This window comes from Solea solea, chromosome 2, assembly GCF_958295425.1.
Source record: "Solea solea chromosome 2, fSolSol10.1, whole genome shotgun sequence".
Classification (NCBI taxonomy): domain Eukaryota; kingdom Metazoa; phylum Chordata; class Actinopteri; order Pleuronectiformes; family Soleidae; genus Solea; species Solea solea.
The window spans coordinates 34,209,793-34,231,109 of NC_081135.1; the positions used below are offsets into that span (position 1 = coordinate 34,209,793).

Sequence of the window (21,317 nt, forward strand, 5' to 3'; positions counted from 1 at the left end):
GGGGAAAAATGGCCCTGACCTATCTGAAATTGACCCTGGAATCTGCATGATGGGGACATTTCATGCCTATTGGTCTGTCGTGCCACATATTTTGGTAAGTAATAATTTTATTATAGGGCTTTGAATCCAAACCCATCCACCGTTGCATCTTTTAAAGTGTTATGTTAGTGCAGTTGGCATTAAATTTAATTCTAAGAGGTATTCAAGAGGGTTAAATTAGATTTGGAGAACTCTGGCAGTACCCTGATAGAAAAAAACAAGGTATTGCTCAACATTTAAATGAAATTGCTCTGGAAATGAACCAAAACATATTTCAGAGGGGTAAAAAAAAAAACAACTCTCCTCTGGACTGTAAAATACTCCGCCCCGGCTGCACACTGTATTCATCATGAGTGAAATTAAACATGTTTGAAAAGAAGTTAACACACACTATTTCTTAAGTCAGCATTCATGAGATTCCGTTGTGCAACAGGCACAAACAGAGATTTTCCACTCAGTATTCACTCCCTATCGTCACCATTTCTCTGTGTTTATTGCACAGCAGTTGTCTGTGACAAATCTGTTTTGTCGTTGCTGCCTGTCCCTCCAAAACTGCCAGTTTTATCTTCCCAAACCCAGTTGTGAACCAAGAACCAAAGACACAAAATCTTGGTTTGTTTTGTTGCAGCTTAAACCTTAGACACTGGATTCCTCACAGCTTAATTTCATGCCTTTTGCTTTGAGCCTGTCTTTTAGAATTCTTTAAATTAAACTTTGTTTTGATTTTATGGCATTATTTGTTAAAGTTTAGGTAGGCAACGATGCCATGATAAACTTTCAACATAATTCTATTCAAGTGATCTGAGAGTGGACTCGACATCTGGGATCTGTTGTGACGATGTGCCACGATTAGAGACTTTGACCAATCACAGGACAATTCAGAGAGACTTTTGGCTGCTCTACTTGGCAGCTGCAGTCTTTTGTCCCTTATGTCCCTTCATGGTGCTTTTCCATTATACCGTTCTAGTACTACTTGGCTCTACTCGACTCTACTCAACTCTACTTGACTCTACTGGGTTTGATATTAGGCCTGCCATTTTCCATTACTTCACAGTACATCCTACGTACGTCACTGAACTGAAATACGGCTGAACGGGTTGTAATTTGGCTCACGATCGCCGGTTTTCGGCAGTGCTGTCACTAAATACACCAGATTTCCTTGCTTAATGTTGGAGATTAACGCATGTTTTTGGCATTTTTTAGTCTTTTTAAGTGATCTACAGTTCGGCATTGGAACCTTGACCAGAGCATGTACCAAGAACTATCCTTAATGGAAAAGCAAAAAAAAACAATAGACCCAAGTCAACAGCATCCTTCTGTATCTGCATCCCTCTGTGTACAACCTTTGCTAAATTCTATAATTTGTCACTAAATACTCTTGGCTGCCTTATTGAAAACCAAGAAGTGACCATGCATATTATTAATTTGATCTCTGAGTGTGTCATGTCTGCATTTTTTGTTTATCTTATCAATAGGGTTAGATTGTCTCATTCAGTTATTTGGACTGTGTAAGAGATATCTTTTCCCCATATTTGTTTGCAAGTTGCAACACCTTTTATCCAAGTGCCTCATCTCCCGTTAAACTTAAAGTAAACCAAATGTTTCCGTGAAAGGGAGGCACATTAGTCCTGATGATAAGAAGTGAAACCAGGCCTTAGCACTCGTGCTGCCTGAGGTGGTGTTTAATATTTAACTGCCCTGCCCTCAGAGGAGGGAGGAGGACATTTGTGGGCGTTGAATGTTGACTAATACTTTGCTCAGACTGAGATGAAACCAAACGATTCTGGACAAGGAGCTGCGAGGACTCTTGGGGAATCCCGTATGACCATACAGGATGAGAGGATATGGAGCAGGTGTGGGGCCACACACTCGATTTTAAGGTTCAGACATAGTCCAAAGTACAGACAAGACTGCAGTGACATCCAGTGTGAACTCGGTGTGAACTGCTCACCTCCGGATTTTAGCTCTAATCACAGCGGCGCACCCAGCAGAGCTGATAAGCTAAAGGACAAAATCAATACCTGAAAAATCAGAGTTCACCACTGTAACCATGAGTGACGAGGAAATAGAAACAGGAGAGGAGAAAGACTGGAGACAACTTGAACCCAACTACCCCATCAAAATCTTCCTGACGGTCTTTTACAGCCTTATTCTGGTGACAGGTATTGTGGGTAATTCGGTCACTATCAGAGTGACCCAAGTGCTGAAACGAAATGGCTACTTGCAAAAGAATGTGACCGATCACATGGTGAGTCTAGCGTGCTCTGACTTGCTGGTGCTCCTCATAGGTATGCCAGTGGAGCTCTACAGCGCCATCTGGTTCCCCTTCTCGTCTGCATCGGGAAACGTTTCCTGTAAGATCTACAACTTCTTGTTTGAAGCGTGCAGCTATGCTACGATACTCAACGTTGCCACGCTTAGCTTTGAGCGCTACGTGGCTATCTGCCACCCGTTTCGCTTCAAAGCTCTGGGCGGGAAACGCACCTCTGCCCTCATTACCTTTGCCTGGCTGGTGTCTGTGCTCGTGGCTCTGCCTTTGTTGGTTGCCACGGGAACCCAGGGCCACATTCCCATTAAATCAGATATGCCTGTGCAGAATCTGACCTTCTGCACCAACCTGAGGGAGCGCTGGGTGATGTACAGGGTCAGCATCTTCGTGGCTTTCATCGTCTACATGATAGTGTTGATCTGTGTTGCCATCATGTGCCGAGCCATGATCCTGGTCCTGCGGAAATCTATGGGGTCCTTGGATGGAGGTATCGATGGGAAGCCCAAGCATGAAAGTTCAAGGGTCAAGATGGCGAGGAAGCAGACCATCCTCTTTCTTGGTAGGTTTCTCTTCCCTTTTTTTGTGTACTGTCTCAGCACTTACACCATTTAGGATCTTAATCCCAATTAGATTTGTCATTAGCCAGCCCTTTGCCCTATCTCTTTCCCCTTTGAACTGAGACACAGGGGGGCGTGGTTAAAATCTAGCCCTACAAAATGAACAACACTTTAAGAATGTGACATGTAGTCCTATAGGCAGACGTGATTTATTTATTTTTTGCTGGAGATTTAACTTCATTGCTGTGTACTTGACTGCATTAAAGCAGGCATTTCAGAGAACGCCTTTAATGCCCGGAAAACCATTGTGGACCACACTGTAAAAATGTATTTTCAAGAAAGTGAAATAAGCCTTGTTTCTGGTAAATTGTTCCCTTTTTTTGTTTTGCCTAAAATGATAAATAATCTTGGCAGCAAGTTTTGCACTTGAAAAATAATTAGTATGTGGTTTCTGTGTTGACCACTGGTGTGTGATGTGTTAAATAAGTAAAATTAACTTACTTAAATTTAATAAGTAAAATCAGTATCACAGATTGGTGTGTGTGTGTGTGTGTGTGTGTGCAACTATAAAAAGTTATACGGATAAATTCATAAAGTCAGCAAATCAGCTTAATCAAGAGCAGGCCTTTTTTTTATTTTAATAACCTAAAATAAATTACTAATAAACATTTCTTACATGACAGTATGTCTTAGCTTGTAATAAAAACCAACTGTCTTAAATTCTGGCCAGTTTTGTCTAGTTTTGGCTTGTTTTTCCTCATTTTATGGAACATCTCACTGTGGAAGTGACTAGATTAATAAGCTAGTTTTCAGTGTTCTGGCCAAGCAAAATTTGCTCACCCCATTGGCAGATTTGTGTTCTTAATACAAGAACATTTAATGAATGTAAGAATATTTCTGCAGTTAATTATCCAAGAGACTGTAAACAAGTTCTGTTGTGGCTAGCATAACAACTAGTCTACACAACATGCTAACCAATGTACAGTCTACACAACATGCTAACCAATGTTAGCTTCTTGACGGTACATTTCCTCATATTCAGTTAATCAGATAAAAATAACGTAACCCTTATTCTAAAGTGAATCCCTGAAACATCTTCAATTTGAACGGCTAGTTAGCTTTCACACTTGAAAATAGCTTTAGCCAACGTGTCCATGTTAAGAGTGGAAACCTGTGAAAAGTGTTAACAGAAATGTTATCATGTAATATTTTTTGGTTTTTGAGTGTCATGCTGCGAGTGTGTGTGTTTTATTACTTTCAATGGGATGTTTGGACACGTCAGACAGACTCTGTGAATCTGTTTATGGCTCTGAAAATACCAACTTGACTTTGTGCCATGTGTGAAAAAGACAAGGTCCAGGTCCTGTGTCTATAACATAACCATTCAAATGATGGATTTCACAAACACACACACATGCACACGGATGTACAAATTGCTTTTTTTTTAGGTTGCGTTCTTGAACTGAGAGAAACTATTCAGATAAACTAAAATTAGACAGTGTTGTCTTCTATTAGTTTGTTGGCAATGTTTCAATATTGAAGGTACTACTTATATGGAAATAATTTACTAGCTGTGAGTTGTGCCACTGAATTTCTGAATATTCCTGGCACTGTTATACAATTTAAACACTATATAAAATAATGAAAAAGAAGTATAACAGAAGAATTACACAACAAGTTGGACAAAACAAAGGACACAAAGAAAACAGTGAGATAGAACATGGAAAAACAGGATCTAATTGTCATAAATGTTATGTATTAATATATGTTATAAATTTACTTGTCCCCCAAAAAACTGGGATACAGCAGCACGGTTCGGGGAACATAACTCTTAATAAGAAATAGAAAAATGTGAGCTGAATAGAAAGTATACATGTGAGTGAAATAAAATACAAAATGTCAGAGCAAATAGACATAATAAAGTATAAAAATATTATAATAAGGTGTCAAATTTGTACAGATAATCAAAAAGCAAATAAAGAACAATGAGTAGTGCAAAGTTCCAAATGAATATGGATAAAGTTGATAAAATTGTATATTATTTTATGAGTGAGAGCAATGACTATTGAAGTGTCATGATGGATTGAATCCTACAAAAAGAACATTTCATACTGTAGATTGGATGTGCAGGTAGATTGAGGGAGATTTACACATAAAGGCCTGCTTACCTTTTCCCTTAGAGACCACAGGAACTGTGAAAACAGCTGAGTGGACTGTCTCCACCAGTAATTAGGAGATAAAAGAACAATTAATTGCCTTAAATAAAGCTAACTGAAGACGATGCTGCTGTCTTATGATATAGGAGAACGTCATACTTTGTGCAGTGGTGTGAGATGAAAGTACATCAAATAATAAATCAATATTATCTATCATAGATGACACATATAGTAGTTTTTCCTCTTTCAAACTGTTCAAACTTTGGTGAGGCATTGGCGCAGGAGTAGAGTGGCTCATCTTCCAAGTGGAAGGTCAGGGTTTGATCACTGGCTTGCTGATGTGTCTGTTGGCAAGAAACTTAATCCAAAATTGCTCTTGGTGGCTGAGAATGGTATGACAGGTGTGTGATAGAAAGAAATGCAAACTAATGTAGTAAAGCCAAAGGTTAGTGCTTAATGCGATGATCAGTCATTTCATTTCTTATTTGTTGAAATTCTCTTCATGTCCTGACAGCCATCAATAAATAAAATAGCCTCACAAAACTGTCAGAAACAATAAACTTCTAAGTTAAATGTGAGGCCTCGTTTGATTCGAACCATACGCAATAATTGTCTGTCACTAATTGACCTGCCGACCTTAGTCTTCACAACAAGCCGTCGAGGAAATCGCAGCCTGAAGCGAGTGTGTCATTAAAAAAGGAAATGGAAGCGAAAGTGTCGGCAAATCTCACACTTTAAAGAGACACCTGTTGTAATAATAGTAATAATAATATCACATTTTGTTGATAAGTGCTTTTCAAGACACGTCACAGAGCCGAAACAATCAATACATATTAATGGAAGAATGATGAGCAGTGTCCATGTCACACTTTGTGCCAAAACCACCATTAAGAAAGACTGATATTAATATTATTATGTCCAAATGAGCACTGTGTTTGTCCACCAGACATCATGTGGCATTCAACATGAGAAGCGAGGGACTCGTAGATGTCAGACAGAGGCGAGGCTGACACGGAAAGAGTTTGGAGACGGCCCAAAAATATTCAGCCCAACTCCCTAAATCCCTTAGTCATGCCGAGAAACTGCTCACAGACAGAGAGCGCATGAATAAACATTGACAGAACACAGGACACACAGGAACTAAATCCCTCCAAACAGGAGAAGGAAGCTGTTTAATATAAACTTGCTTTTGTTTCCTTTGTACCATTTTTTTATTGGCAGTGCATTCAGAACGATTCCTCCCCCTCCCATGTTTACACAACACGAACAATCTTTAAAGCTGCGCAAATCAATGTTTGTCTTAAATAAAATGAATCAGTGTGTGTATTGTTGTGCCAAACGCTCATTAAACCCAAATTTGTAGTCTCTCTCACCTCTTTATGTCCTTGGCAAAATAAAATAAAACATAAAACAAGGAGGTGGAAAAAAAAGGTGCTGTGAGTGTTGTAAACTAGTGTGGTATAGTATAAGAATGCACTCATTCATGAACAAGAACACCTCAGAATGATGGAAAACACTATTCTATTTAACAGAAGTGGCATTCTTAATGGAACTAAACAAAGGGGACTATAAGCCGAAATGTTAGAAAATTCAAATCAAGGACCTGCTGCCGCATTGTGTTCCACTCTGATCGTGGAAACAGTCGCTCCTGTTGCCAGCGCTGCCCTAAGTTATCTGTTAATTGGCCGCGTCCCTGCCACTGCTCGAATTTACCTTGAGATAACTTTTAAAATCTCATTTAGTCTCCGCAACAATGAAGAGTGATTAAAAGCTGAGAACACCCTTATAACGTTGCCTGCACATCACACCCAGGACAGAAGGTTAATTGCTTCTGATTGCTTCTTTTTTTTTTTTTTTTCTCTTGTCGTCGTCACTGTGAGACTGCGTTTGCGAAATGAATGCTAATGTCTGTTTTGTTGCCTTCCGTCTCGGCTGTGACCTTTGACTTTTTCGCCGGCTGTTGGTGATGAGAGCACTCATCGAGGCTGAAGAGACGCAGGAAAGAGACGTGTTTGAGGAAAATAACTAAGCAGGGAATTCTATTGTTATAATGCGGAGTTAATTATGTGCTGAATATCTACTTACATCCATACTATTATATCACAACATGTGTAGTGTGTGTGTTCTTGAATTGATAACTTTGTGAGGTCTGAAAAATTATCAAATCTATCTTTGTGGGGACATTTTGTCTGCACCCCACAACTTTAAAGTGCTTTTTCAGGCTTAAGATCTGGTTTTAGGGTTAGGGTAAGGGTAAGGGTTAATGTAAGGCACTTAGTTATGATGGTTAATGTTGGGGTAAGGGGATAGGGAATGCATCATGTCAATAATGTGTCCTATCAAAAATAATTTGCTGCTTTTTTGACACCTGTAACTGCTTTGAACGTTAACTCCTTATACTCGATTGACTAAACGTGTTGCCATGGGCACTAAGTGCATTTAGATTTTCTCCTTTTTAGAAATAAATGTTCCTGAATTTCAGTGACAGGTCAACTGTCAACACAAAGAATGGCTAAGATGTTCTGAATTAGAGGCAGGTGTGAATCAGGCAGTCGATCAAAACTGTTCAGCCTCCGGAGGCGATGGCAGTGACAGGGTGATGGTTGGTGAGAAAGAAGGAATTGAAGAATTGCAATAAAGGGTGAAGTGACGGCACTTGCTCAAGGTACAAGAGTAGAATTAGAGATTTCAAAGGGAATTTTCAAACAATAAGAAGTAGCAAGGGACACATGGTGGAGCACATGGCCTGGCACTGCTGAAGATGTCCCGGGTCAGGCGGAGTTCACCTGCTTCTTCTCCTGGTTCTCTGGTTTCCTCTCTTGGAGGCTAAACTGGCTGTATGTGTGTTGGCCCTGCGATGGACTAGCAACCTGTTGTCCAGGGTGTGACCCGGCCTTTCAATCTATGTCAGCTGGGATTGGCACCAGCGGCCTCACAACCCTCATGTGGAGGATAAAGTGGTAGACAATGAATGAATTAATTAATGAATAAATGAAGAAGTAGCAGACGTAGGGGGATAAACACAGAGAAGCGATCTTAGTGAACCCTCACCACTTAATCAAGCTAATGAGTTGGCACTGATAACCATATCCTATCAATTAGCACTTGAGGGGAAACTCCATCGTTAAAGCACCTGTCTGGTGTTTTTTTTATTCTCTTCACCAAGAGTAAATGTCATGGTTTGTTCTGTTATCATAGCTTTTTGAGCTCCAGTCTTTTTACGACACTCTGGACCGCAACTGATAAAGTTTCATTCTCATCTAAAGATAACGTTGTTCATTCTGTGTGAATGCATTACGCTAAATGCACTAAAGGCCGTTTAGTTGCTCTGGTCAATCTTTTACGCAGTCCAATGCATCGTCTCACTGCTCCACAGTTCATGAACCACTGCGGAAACCGCACTCGTCCTGACCGATGAGCCGTTATCATTGTGATTGACGACAGATTCTCGCTCGCCGTCGGCATGTTTATGTTGCCAGGGCGGCCTCTTTGAAAACCCCCAGACTGACAAGTATTAAACAAACCTCGGGGAGGATTTGTTGAGGTTCTGTGAGCAGCCTTCCATCGTCTCCCAGCACTGAGTGACAGCTGCATACTTTAGCAGTAAGCTCCAGAGCGCTGTGGCCCCTGGGCAGTCAACATATCTAAAGGCAAACCTTCATGTGCGAGTGACAGTCTGCACTCAGCAAACCGCCTGGGAGATGATCCTGCTGAGAGGGAGACTGTCAGCGCTCAGGTGGGAAATCACAACTTCTTCTGTGTGGGTGTATTTACTTCCCTGCTTTATAATACTATACTTTACTGTATCACACGTGCACTGGAATGCCTCAGCATGCTGACTGCAAACTGATGTTTGGATGAAGTGATCAGGATACAGGCTTTAAGTCTTTTTAAGCCACGTTTGGTACGGACTTATAATCACCCTCCCACAGGGATGGTGAATTAATATTCCGGGAGGTGCAGATAGAGGAACTTTCCTCAAGTCCAGAGAATGATAATGTTATGTTACTGTTCCCCAGCCAGCATGTGTCCATCTGGGCCCCTCAAGGGTTATTTTTAGGCTGACAATGTGGGTCCCAAGTGGGGTTTGTTCCAATGATACTGAAACCATATGAGACCTGCATAATTTGCCCACTTCAATCACATGCCCACTTAATGCCCACTCCGTAGCCAGGTAATCTGGAAAGTGGACATGAGTTTGAAGTGGGCAAACACAGGTGGATATTGGACATGGATATGTTGGCTGGGTAAGTTCAATTTATATTTAAATATTTGTATCAGTGCCTGTGTGTGATTACTTTCACATCAAAGATAAATAAAATTAAATACTTTTACAGCCAATTGTGAAAAAATGCAACACATTTTACAAATACAGTAAATAAATCATACGTGTAACTTTAATAAGAAGTTCCTGTGCAACCTCATCCCCCTCCCAATTCTTGATCACCTACAGCTTATACCCCCCTCACACTTTACTTGGAATTTTGTTGGGAAAAATCAGTAGATTCAGTAAAAAAAAATTATTCCTATTTCGTGGAAACAAATTAGTATTTTTCCATGAATCAGAATTTTTCCTGTGCCATGTCTGGTGCTTCGTATCTAAGCCCATATTTAAGCCCACAGATATATTTTACAAGGGAGACATCACAAGATCAGCAGGTCTTTTTATGGTCTTTAAGGTTTCACCTTTAGTGTTCTTCACAGATGCATTTAGTTGCTTTAACACCTGTATATTATAAAATGAGGACATTCACTCCATAAAATAGAAGAATTATCTCTGGTAAATTTGTAACAGAAAAGAAAACTTCTCTCACATTACGAGTCCAGGAGTTAAAGTTTTTTTTTTTTTTTTAAAGAAATGCTAAAGTAAACTAAAGCTCACCTCCTTCTATCATCTTCATGAAGTCTTCATTTTCACTGTTTTTGTCGTGTTTTTTGTGCCCTGTAAGTGAACGTAACTGTCGTGACCTTCATATGATACAGAATATTTGGAGTTGAATGATTATAGTATTCTGTGGTAAACAACAGGGAGTCAGGGACATTGCTACCTTGTGGACTGGAGTGGAACAGCTTGTTGTAGCCGTGGGTCGTTTACACGTCTTCATGCTATAGTTTGCTTCATCTCTGCTGCTCTTTGGCTGTGGTAGAAACACAACCAAGCAATTGTCTGAGAAGTTCCTGGAACCTTCGGTGGAAATTGTCTTAACTGACTACTTAGTTCTGTTTTGTTCGGCAGCACTTTAGCTGCAGATTGCTCCACTGCCTCTGTCTGCCAGCTGTTTGGTGATGAACAGGTAGCACAGCAGGTTTATCAAGACCGTTTTGACTGGAAGCAGCTTCCTGCCTTGGCTGGGAACAAGGTTTATGAGGCTGGTGATGCAGAACTGAATGAACCCTCGGAGGCTCTGAAAAACAAAACAACTGTTGGAAGGAAGCTATATAACGCTCAGGAGATCAAGGTGGAACTGCAAAGTTGGAAGTACTTTTTAATGGTTCTGCTCTTTAAACAACTCCTTCCACATTATCCATTGTCTATTGTTTGTATTTTTTAAATGGATTAAGTATTTCGCAGCATATTTACATTGTTTTCTTTTCACGTCAGCAGATAGAGCAGGAGCTCAGTCTCCAGCCTCGGGCTACGAGTGATGTCTGCTCAGTCCAGATGATAATCAAAGCAGTGACCACTAAGGTTTAGCCAGTATAATATTTTATATTCATACATGTTAACATTCTAGCACTGCACTAAACAGCTGATTGGGGAAATGCCATTATGCTTGCAGGCATGCAAACCCAGGGATCGGACAAATCTTTACCTAGATGAAAAGTAAAAGGAGTAAATTTCAATACAGAGACCTTGACATCTTGGAGAAAAACAACATTGATTATGTTTCCATGGGCCAAGGAGCTGCTGATCCTTGCACAAACAACTTAAATGCAACTTAAGCCACCACTTATTCTTTCTCAATGGATAAATCGGAGGGACAAATAACACACACAAACACACACACACACACACACAGAGCAAGATTTCAAACCTTCACGTTCAAAATATGCCGTTTGCAGACGATGCTGAGCTTCGTCTCCTTGAGAAATTGATGACGTTTAAAAGTGAAAACCTTCTCATGTCCCTGCAAGGACACTTCATCATGCTGGGAGTGAGGCTGTAGGCATATGAGTGAGTGAGGGATCAATGTCCAGTGGGAGGCAGCACTTCAGGCAGCTCTCTGTGCTCAAACTTGCGGCCCTCCAACCAATTTCAGTTATTCAGTGATAATTTTGCACGATAAATACATTTTTTACTGTGAACTATATACTGTATAACACAAACATCTTTATTTTGAAATTGTGTCTCTATTGCCCACCCCAAGTGAATAATTGCTTCTTTTTTTCTTTTCTTTTTTGTTTTTCTTAACTTGACTGGCACCCACCTGATCTGACAAGATGCTTGGTGGCCCCAAGATCATTGGTGTTTGAAACGCATGCTTTAAATAACAACAACAAATTACATGTGTTAGAAATTTCTACAATTAGATAACTAACTAAATATATATAGATATTAGATTTGCTAACTAAAATGATTGCATGCTAGCTGATAGATAGATAGATAGATAGATAGATAGATAGATAGATAGATAGATAGCTAAAGTGATAGCATGCTAGCTGATAGATAGATAGATAGATGGATAGATGGATAGATAGATAGATTGCTAGCTAAAGTGATAGCTTGCTAGCAGATAGATAGATAGATAGATAGATTGCTAGCTAAAGTGATAGCTTGCTAGCTGATAGATAGATTGCTAGCTAAAATGCTAGCATGCTAGCTGATAGATAGATAGATAGATAGATAGATAGATTGCTAGCTTTCTAGCTAGCTAAAATTATAGCATGATAGATACAATAAAATACAGTACATTCAACCCTCTCAAGACATTTTCCCACTCACAAAATTAAAAACAGTAGGAAACACAGTAGGAAACACAGTTAAAAGAACAACAACGACAGATAAAGTCATGTGCCGTGCGATGGCTGTTTGATTGTGTTCACGGTGGATATTGCAGAGGGAATAACATTTTACTTTTAACTGAAAGGAGTGATGGAGAGTGTGAGATTGGTGAGATACGTCCTATGTGACCTGGGTGGCTTTCCTGATCCTATGTTGGATAGTTTTGTTTTATGTTTTTGTGGAGAGGGAGCTGTACCGGGAGGTAATGTTAAAAGTGACAAACTCAACTCTGTGGTTCTCCTCGGAGCAGAGGACGAGCACCTTTTTATGTCATCGTTCTGGTTTTTACGGTCTGTGCTCCCACTTTAACCTGCTACAGGTATCTGCTATAGGCCAGAATTTTAAGTAGCTTTCAGAGTCTCACTCAGCAGGATCCTCCACATCCTCCTATTGTTCAAAAATCAAACTGATATATTACATTTTCAAGCACATCCGTCTTGCGCTGGTGATTTAATTTGGAGCCACAGACTGTGCAGAAGTAGCTAAGGAGAGGAGACCAGGCATGAAGGTTAAATTACATTTTTATAGCATCAAGTTTCAAATTAAAACCGAATTTATCAGAAAAAATGACTTTAAAATTAACCTGTAGGGTTTTATCTGTCTGTGATGTTAAAAAAAATATGCTCAGACAGTAACTTTACAAGTAACTTGTAAATTATTGTATAAAGTTGATGCGCATAACAGGCTGTTTCCCCGCCTCTCTTCTTTTCCCATCTATATACAGTTAATAGCCCATAAACAATCCATCCCCATCCCCTCTCTACTGTTTCTGTGCTGCAGCATAAAGCAGAGAGAGGTGACACTGATCTGCTCTGGAACAGTGAACAAAGAAAAACAGAAGCCTCCACATAGTCAGCTTCTGTGCTCTCTTTCCCTCTGCGTATTGATGAAAGGAAACGGGAAGAAAAGAGAGACACTTTGTTCAGCTACATCTTTGTTACTCTGCTCAACGAATCAGTGAAGTATTGTAATGACACCTCCGTGTAATTGGAGTAAAAGCAACATCTGCTTCAGTCTGAAATCCTCCACAGCATCATTGTAGTCTTCTAATTTGAATCCTAATTTGTCGTGGTCACATATCTTTACTTTGTTTGGCTTCTGATTTATGTAATCTGCATTTACTTAAACCCTGAAATAAATGTGATAACAAAAACACAAATTATATTTTTCAAGCATTAAAAACAACCTGTTATGTTCACAGTCTGCCCCGTATCATGTATGACATACTGTATAAGTATGTCCTCATTTGTTGTAATATATTTGATTCTACGTATAAACACACTTTTCTGCCTTTTTCTCTGCAGAGCTCCCCCTAGAGTTTCGGAGTACATAGTTATACGACACCACTGTAAAAAAATTTCTCGCCATTCGTCCGTCTTTGTCTTGTATATAGAGTATAAATGGGCCTTTACTCGTGTGTCGTTTCTTCTTCATTGCTTCCTCCGACAAGGTTTTTTTCTGCTTCTTTTTCACCGACTCTGACATAACAAATGTCTAAAATAAAGCTATCACTGCCTCGATCTTATAGCTGGTACTAGGCTAATTGTGAAGCAATTTTTGTTTCCCCCAAGACCTGTGACTTTGCAAGACCTCCTATTCATCACTGCAAGAGATTGTAAATCTTATTCAGTCTCTGTGGACTGACATAACTCTGCACTATTTGTAAATAATATACAAGGCATTATTATTAACATCAGCTTAGCACACGAGAGCGTACAAGTGTAAAGTGTGTCACCAACAGCACACAATTTACAACACTGGCAATAAATATTCACACTGTTATCCAAGGCTGAGATATTTGACTGTAAGTGTTCATCCACTTAAGAACTTGAGAAATACTCGCTTGTCTGTCCGCTTACGTTGAATTTATCATGGAATTAAACTGCCTGTGCACCACACTCGGCACCATACTGAGAGCTTACACACAACAGATGCTGCAACATCGCTCTGCAGGTAGAGAACTTAATGATGTTATCTGCATACATAAAGAGGATTAATGATGAAAACATAAAAACACCACCTGCACCAGCTGTAAACAAACAAGCCAACACTGTCTCACCTTCATGCCTCAGACTACAAAAAAGTCATTTTTTCTAGATATTAGTTTGGAATATACAGTATAATATATAATATTCCTAATTTTGTTTTCACTATTTTATAGTTTACTGGAATTTTTGTGACCTTAGATTGAACTTTGTAGTACGTTTCTGCCATTTAATTGGACAACTATCCTTGTTCCTGTGTACACGTCGTACTCGCAGGGAATTGATTTATTGAATGAAGTGTGTCCGACCTGTTGACCTTTTAGGTCACAGACTAAGACAACTTTAGCTGGCGGCATGTCATCATGCATGTCAAGTGTCTTCCTGTGTCTTTTTTACCATCCGTTAACTTCAAATATATTTAAGTGGTCAGTCCAAAAATGCACCAGTCTAGACTTTACCCTTTTTCTAGCTGTTGCCTTCTTCTGTGTACCAACTTATTCTATTAATTCAAGAACTGTGGAACATGAGACGAAGACCTTGGCCAATTTTGGACAAGTTTCACCCGTACTATCTGTGTGTGTTTGTTCAATTTAATTTAGTACAATGTCAGATATACTAACATGGTTAAATGCACGTTTTAAAAGTCTAGTTTTAGTCAGACTATGAAAGGCAAGTGATCTAATCTTGACTAAAGTTCCCTGTATTGCGCCCCTTTCCGGGATAAGAGTATCCAAACTTTTTTTACAGAAGCTTCTTCTCCACTTTCAGTTTATCTATATTAAAACATATATCCACTATAGACCCCTTGTTTTTCCCTCTCCTCTCATTGAGACATTACTGAGAGGGGTGCAGAGGCTTTTTAAGGTCGGGTATTGTTCTGTGTTTTGAGACATCCTGTGCATTGAAGTGTTACCCGCTGCGTTATTGGGTGGGTGTTGTAATAGAAAACGCCAAACAGAACATAAACACAGTTTGCCGTGCACAAATGAAAATGTATTTTGTGAAAAAAAAAAAAAACTGGCTGCAACCATTGTATTTAATTAAGCCAGTATTTTAATTTAACAATAGTAATAGTAGTTACTTATAGACAAAGCATCCTCTCTGTAACTTTAAATATGTTTTATCAAAACAAGAATAAACATCCTTTTTAACTTTTTGACAAATCCTTTGAGTTTAGAGGAACAGTTTCAGCAGCTTCATATTCATTTTACACTGGGATTAAATTATTTAAATCAAGGAATTATGGATTTATCATAAAATCATTCTTCAAATGCCTTCTCATATAGTGCACACAGTCTCAGTAGTTAATGGAGCCCATGTAAATTATACATTGACAGTTTAAGGTGATGTCATCCAAAATTTCATCAAATCTTTATCAGTTCATTGAATTCCAGATTATTTCAGATTGGAAAAAACAAACACAGCTTGTGCTTCAGCTTTACCCTCATCAGTGCTCTTTATTTTGGTATTTCTGTAGCCTTGACATATTTTTTGGATGATCTTGACGGTGAATGCCCTCTACTTGAAACATTTCCTCACTTTTGCATTTTGAAAAGCCCCGTTAGACATTTATGTGCTGGTGTCTGCAGTGTGTGTGGAGTGCAGGTACTTCTGGACTCACTCGTCATTCGAGGTCGTCAGGTGAAAGGGTCAAATGAGCCGCAACAGACGGCAAAGACTTCAAGGAGAGTCTCAGCCTGTGCTGCTGAATATTCATTTGATTTGAGCGCACTTAATGCCGTGATTAGATTTCAACTCTTCAGTGTGAGACATTCGCTTGTTTCGAGGTTTTTTTGGTATTGATGTCTTGCCATTGTTATTATAATTATTTTATTTATATGTCAAACGCATTCACATTGTTTCTTCGGGCCTATTTAACTTTTCTTTTCTTTTCATCTGAAAAGGATGAACTGATACAATACTGATCAGATATTGGCAAAAGCATTTCATGGACCATCGTGAAAGAAAGGTCTTACTACTTAACGTGATCCACTGAGGATGGATGGACAGACAGACATTTGAGGAAACCCAACTACTTCAGCCCACTTTCATTCCTCGCATGTCTTTTCTGGCGCTCGCTGCCTGTCACAGGTTGTAGGAAATGTTAGTTTGGCATTAGCATGAACTCGGCGCTGCTCAGAAATGGACGGAATGAGAAGCAGACAGCGACGCTGCTGTAATGCTGGATCACACACTGTGAATCCCCTGTGTGTGAAAAGGCATCTTCAATCATTCATGGCAAAAGACTCACTCGCACTGAGGATGACTATGAATGAGTGTAAGTGAAGAATGTAAACATGTCGAAAGACTCTTTTCAGAAAAAAAGAAACAAGCTCACCATTAACATAAGTTCTGGTTTCTTTAAAGGCTTAAAGTTTTAGAAGAGGAAAGGATGAACATTTTGGAATTTAAAGGTTGTACTTTTCTTTGACAGAATGTGACAGACTTAAATATATTGGTTACGGTGGCTGTGCTGGCAGCCTGAGAATGCTTATTATGGACATGTGCATATACATGCACTGTATGAATGTGTGTCTAAATGTGTGAATAGTATTATATTGTTTCCACCGAGTGGAAGGGTTCAGTTCAGTACAGTATGGTACGTATTTTTTGTGTGTTCACACTCGGAATAGTAGCAAAATAACCAACTAAAATAAGAAGGTAAGGGTGTTCCATTGTTTTTCTTTTTTTTAAAAAAAACGCCAAATAAAAATATAATTAAGCTTTATGCAGCATTTAATATGCCTGGTCACACCAATTTGGTGGTGGCTCTGCCTGTATAAAACAGCTGATATTTGCAGTATAATATCCCATTTAATCATTTTTAGCATCATATCAGGCTGGATCAGTGTCATATTTCTTATGGAAAGTCATCCATATCATCATGTCCTCAGTCAAGCTCATTCCAGCTCACAACGATTTTAAGCGAAGGCATCAGTCAACAAAAATCATCGTCATCATAATAATAGCCCATATAATAACACATAAAACAAAAATTCTGAACCCTTTTAATCATGAATGACGTGTGAATGCTTGACTTAGGAGTGAGTGAGTTGCACACATGCATTTGACATAACTTCAGGTGCATATACACATACACTCAGCACATACACATAGCAGGAGAACCGTATTCATTTGTGCTGACTCGGTGGTCATTTTCCAGACGAATGCACCAGACTGTGATCAATGAGCAAAAGTGACAGGCACACACACACTGGTTTCCATGACTTTAGAGGACATTGCATTGACTTACATTCATTTCCCTGAGATTTACTCTAACCTGGACCACAATTACTCCTGACCTAATCCTAATCCTAATCCTGACCTCAGTCTAACTTTAAAACATGTCTTCACCTTAAAATGTAGTATTTTAAATTATGTGAACTTGATTTTCCCCATGCTCTGACTGTGTAGAACAGATTTAGGTCCCCACAACATAAGGAATACAAGGTACACACACACATAAATCCATCTTAAAAACAGATTTCCCTTTGATACTTGATCTGTCGCCTTGATCACACTACGACCACTTATAAAAAAAAAGGAAAAAGGAAAAGACCAGCTAATCAGTAACCTGCTGCGTCATCTGTCTTAGTGACATTTTTAGTGTCCCATTTGAATTTTAAACTTAAGCGTCAGAATCTATCATCCCTCCAGGTTTTAATGAACGAGGATCAGTGCAGTGTGTGATATTGATTCATGTGGACAGTTGGTGTCATTTGTAAGGATGGCAGGGTAAAGGATTGCAAGCTTTCGTCAATAGGTCTTCAAGTGTAGAAAACTAGACTTTTTTCTTCTTCTTTCTTTTCCTTCAAAAGCAGCAGTGTTCCATCAATAGAGGGCAGGAATAGAATGACCCGCTGAGCTTAATGAGCCGTGCTCCGCTATTGGCACTCTGAAACATTTAGTTTATCTACAAATCAGTAAAAATGTCTGTTACATATCATATTTTCTGCGTTTGGTTTATACTATATGCATTTTCTCTCTCTGTCTGTCTGGTTTTGTAATCTCAAATCAATCCTGGATGAGCTTTAATGATGCTCCCACCCGCCTCTGCGGTGCTGCTGTATACACACAAACGTTCCCTCAGTCAGGCGTCATCGGACATGGTTATCATACGGTATTCAAACACTTTTGTTTTGTTATAACGGTTTGCACTTGCAGGCCACCGTACTGTCGTCATCAGCTCCATAGGCAGTTAAAATATGAATAAACCTGCTTATTTTTAAAGACTGGTCATTAACAGAAGTGGCACTAAGGCGCAGGTTTAACTCGTGCAACATGATGTGATGATGTTGTGTCCTGCAGTGACGGTTAAGGCCGTATTACTTACTTCCTCTCCAGCAAAAAAGAGAACAACCATGAAAGCATGAAACGTTTAATAAAAGGCATCATGAATCCTGACATTAAACAGTCTCTTATACTCCATTAAATTCTCAGCAAGAGAATGACCTCCTGCGACTTGGACGGACTTTTGTTTTCTCTCTCTCTTATTTTAGCCACATGTGTCTGTTCTTACCTCTTAGCTTTTGGACGCCATAGATAAAAGTAATGGTGAAGCTGACATTTAATTACACAAACATGCTCATGGAGCCATGGGCTTTGGAAGGACCTGGTTGACCAGGCTGACTTTTCGTCATTTAATGTGCATTCAGTCTGTCTATCTGTCTGTCTATCTATCTATCTATCTATCTATCTATCTATCTATCTATCTATCTATCTATCTATCTATCTATCTATCTATCTATCTATCTATCTATCTATCTATCTATCTATCTATCTATCTATCTATCTATCTATCTATCTATCTATCTATCTATCTATCTATCTATCTATCTATCTATCTATCTATCTATCTATCTATCTATCTATCTATCTATCTATCAACCACCTACCCATCATCCATCCATCAAACCTGCCACCCACTCATCCATCCTCCACCCACCTGCCCATCCATCATCCTTCCAACCACCCACCCACCTATCCATCCATCCACCCATCTCCATCCATCCTTGTTTCCAAACCCAATCCAACCTGCCACCTGCTCATCCATTCATCCATTCATCCATACATCCAACATCCCACCCACCCAAAAATATTGCCCTTTTTTCTGCCCATTTTACTCACTTAACATATTTTAAAGCTGCAGCCTCAAATAGTACGGAAATCAAATAGAATAAAAAGTAACATCAATAATGTATTTAAAAAAAAAAAAAAAACTAGTTTATATATATATATATAATGTTTATTACTACTATAATAATGTATTCATAATATTGCCCAAAATGGCTTATTGGTTTCTATCTATCTATCAGTCCATTCATCAGTCCGTGCATCCCTCTTGTTGTGAACAGAGACATGTTGGAGTTGAGCAGCTGTTGTTTCACACTCTTTTTTCAACAACTGTGATGATGAGGCGAGTGACTCTGCTAAGCAACAGCACATCACCCTGGAAACGAGGCCGGTCTCTGCTAATGGCTGCATGGAGTCACATCACACGCTGATGACGGACAATCAATCAAAGTGTATTTGTGTAGCACCTTTCATACAGGTTAGTGCGCGTCAGAGCGCCTCAAAGATAAACTCAACTAAAATCACAATCAAACAACCAAATGTTAAATGTTATTACTGCTTTTTGGACATCAAGCCCACATGTAAACTTCATTGTGGCATCACAGGAAAAGACAGAAGATTATCAGAGACATGAGGGTTCATTCTCTGCTGACTATTTTTTGACAATGCACCCAATCTGTTCCCCTTTTCATGGTGTCATCACTCGTAACATGCATGCAGAGGGTTTGCGATACCCAACTTGATGTGGTGTAAAATTGTTTCGTTTTTCTTTCATGTCGTTACTTTCTTGTATCTGTATCTTGGCCGGGTCGTCATTGCAAATGAGAATTTGTTCTCAATTGACTCACCGGGTTAAAAACTCTGACGACATTTCGGTTCAGTTCCGTTTCCATTCGTCGAAACGTAGAAAGGCCGAACCGTACCGTCCCAGTTTTTGGCACCCTTGGGGTCGTTGGGGTCGTACAGTGGTTCAGCTCTTAATGGGTGGAGCTGAAAATACCGCACTCTTTTTACTCGTGGACAGAGAAACATCTCTTACAGAGGTAGAGAGAAAACAGGCAGCAGTCTCCGCTTCGACAAAGCTCGTCTTCCTCTGGGGATACACTATTAATCCAAAACCCCAATCTTTACATAAATGAGAGTCAGGAACAACTTTATCTGCCTCTTATCAAAGAAAGCTTTGCTACATCTTTACATAAATAACATGGGGATAAGATATCTCCCCCCCTCCCCCGGTGTAATATCTGCATTCCTCTGCAGGAACTGATGTCTCTGTCCAGATGATTTCGTAAGCGGTGAAAGGCTCTTTGGTCACAGTGTAATTCCCATTACAAACACAGTAGGGAATGAATAAACACTAGATTAGATAACGAGGATGTGTTAGTCATTCACTCACACACACATACACACGTTTGACATTCATAGACATAATGCATTGCCTATAACCCCTTACCCGAACCAAAACCATCACAACTAAGTGCCTTACCTTAACCCTAATCCTAACCCATTAATACATTTTTTTACATAAGAATACTGTTGTACCATTAGCCTGACAGTAAGCACAGTTAAGTCTGTTTCTTCTTCATATGAAGAGTTAAATATTCCATGCTTCTAACTTTTGTGTCACCCTCAGGTCTCATTGTGGGCTCCTTGATGGTTTGCTGGCTTCCCAACCAGATCCGTCGTCTCATGATGGCTGCTGTGCCCAAGTCCCGCTGGACCACGTCCTACTTCCACAGCTACGTGTTGCTTCACCCCGTGTCCGACTCCTTCTTCTACCTCAGCTCCGTGATCAACCCCTTCCTTTACAACCTGTCCTCCAGGCAGTTCAGGGAGGTCTTCGTCCAGGTGTTGCGTTGCCACCTCACCATCGAGCACGTCAACAAGCGCACCTTGCACAGCTCCAACGCCGCCTCCGCACGCTCCGCGCGCTCCCTGCGCCCCCTGCTCAAGTCACTGCGTCGGACCAATACGAACCGCAACACCAATGGACAAGACAAGACCTCTCCGACCTTCACGACCTTTCAGAGTGACTCAGGCGTGGCCTCGGACACGCAGATGTCCCTCAGCCTGACTGAGCAGTCAAACGTAGTCCTCAGGACAGAGACAGACGACCCACCAGACAGTGAAATATAATCATCTGTACAGTTTTATTGTTTATTGCAACACAGGCAATCTTTGTTATATCGTTACCACCAAATAAAATCAGAAGAAGAAGAAGAGTTGGTTAAGCTT

The 21,317-nt window shown here is 39.8% G+C and overlaps 1 protein-coding gene across 1 annotated transcript; it reads left to right on the forward strand.

The window, feature by feature from the left end:
• Window positions 1–1,769: 1,769 nt before the first annotated feature.
• Window positions 1,770–21,304, forward strand: gpr39 (G protein-coupled receptor 39). The gene is made up of 2 exons (XM_058623044.1): window positions 1,770–2,867; window positions 20,716–21,304. The coding sequence occupies exons 1-2, from the start codon at window positions 2,090–2,092 to the stop codon at window positions 21,216–21,218; spliced, it is 1,281 nt and encodes a 426-aa protein (XP_058479027.1). The 5' UTR covers window positions 1,770–2,089; the 3' UTR covers window positions 21,219–21,304.
• Window positions 21,305–21,317: the final 13 nt, after the last annotated feature.

Coding starts and splice junctions, on each gene's coding strand:
- gpr39 (XM_058623044.1), top strand. CDS start 2,090: ATGAGTGACGAGGAAATAGAAACAGGAGAGGAGAAAGACTGGAGACAA. Junction 2,868..20,715: donor GCAGACCATCCTCTTTCTTG/GTAGGTTTCTCT, acceptor TGTCACCCTCAG/GTCTCATTGTGGGCTCCTTG.